Genomic DNA, 895 nt, shown 5'->3' on the forward strand with positions numbered 1-895 from the left:
CATGAGCTGTTATTTCATTTCTATGTGTGTGAAAATATACAAATCACTAGTAATATAATTCAATAAATAGCATTCCCAAAAATAAATGAGAAAAAAAAAAGAATCACGATCTCTCCCCAAATTTTCAAGTAAAGTACATGCAACTCATTTTCCATCAGCCAACAAATCGAAGCTGAAATACTTACTGAACTAAGTACTCTGATATCCCCGTATTTGGTGAGATGGAATTCAGGACGTCTGGATCGCCTGGCAACTTACACCCCAGAGTTGTGTGAATGTGAGTGTAGAGTTGCTTCAGAGCCGCTCCATGGCCCACTATAAGTATCTTCTCCACTGGAACGCAGTCTTTAAGTGACTGAAATAATTTTATTGCAGAAGTTTTAGCAACAAATTGATCAATTAACCTAGGTTAGTTATGTTTTAGTGGTTAAGGTACTAATAAAGAACTTTTAGTAATATATATAATAAATAAGGTGTGTCATAACTTTTAAACTCTAAATGTGAAAGACATGACAGGTCTTCTCAAGATTACAAGTGAGGAACTTAAAACCAGGAAGAATTCTAATACCAGTTTATTTTCATATGTAAATCTTATCTGACTGTTACTACCCTAAACCACACAGAGACATGCCACTAGTTATCACAGTGTTCTATGATCTCAGCAAAATGCAAAACCACAAAAATCAATTTACCTTCATTTCACCTGCAACTTCTGCTTCTTCACCATCTTCTGCAGGCAAATCTGAGGTACTCTCTCCCTGAGATTTATTCTTGTCATAGACTGACTGACATAATTCCTGAAAAAAGTAGAATCCCTGACAAAAGTTGTCTGTATTTAAATATTTCACATCTGCCATCTATGGAGAAATTAATATATTTTATGAAAATCACTACA

At 34.4% G+C, this 895-nt stretch overlaps 1 protein-coding gene across 1 annotated transcript in view; it reads right to left on the reverse strand.

Annotated features, from left to right (window-relative positions):
- LOC119594296 (fructose-2,6-bisphosphatase TIGAR-like) overlaps positions 1-895 on the reverse strand; it is a 1968-nt gene that overhangs the window by 468 nt on the left and 605 nt on the right. The window contains exons 2-3 of the mRNA XM_037943357.1: positions 693-857; positions 186-355 (exon numbers count right to left, since the gene is read on the reverse strand). Coding sequence (XP_037799285.1) covers positions 186-355; positions 693-857 — 335 coding nt within the window. The remainder of the gene's footprint in view (positions 1-185; positions 356-692; positions 858-895) is intronic.

The sequence above is a fragment of the Penaeus monodon genome, chromosome 33 (assembly GCF_015228065.2).
Source record: "Penaeus monodon isolate SGIC_2016 chromosome 33, NSTDA_Pmon_1, whole genome shotgun sequence".
NCBI classification, from domain to species: Eukaryota; Metazoa; Arthropoda; class Malacostraca; order Decapoda; family Penaeidae; genus Penaeus; species Penaeus monodon.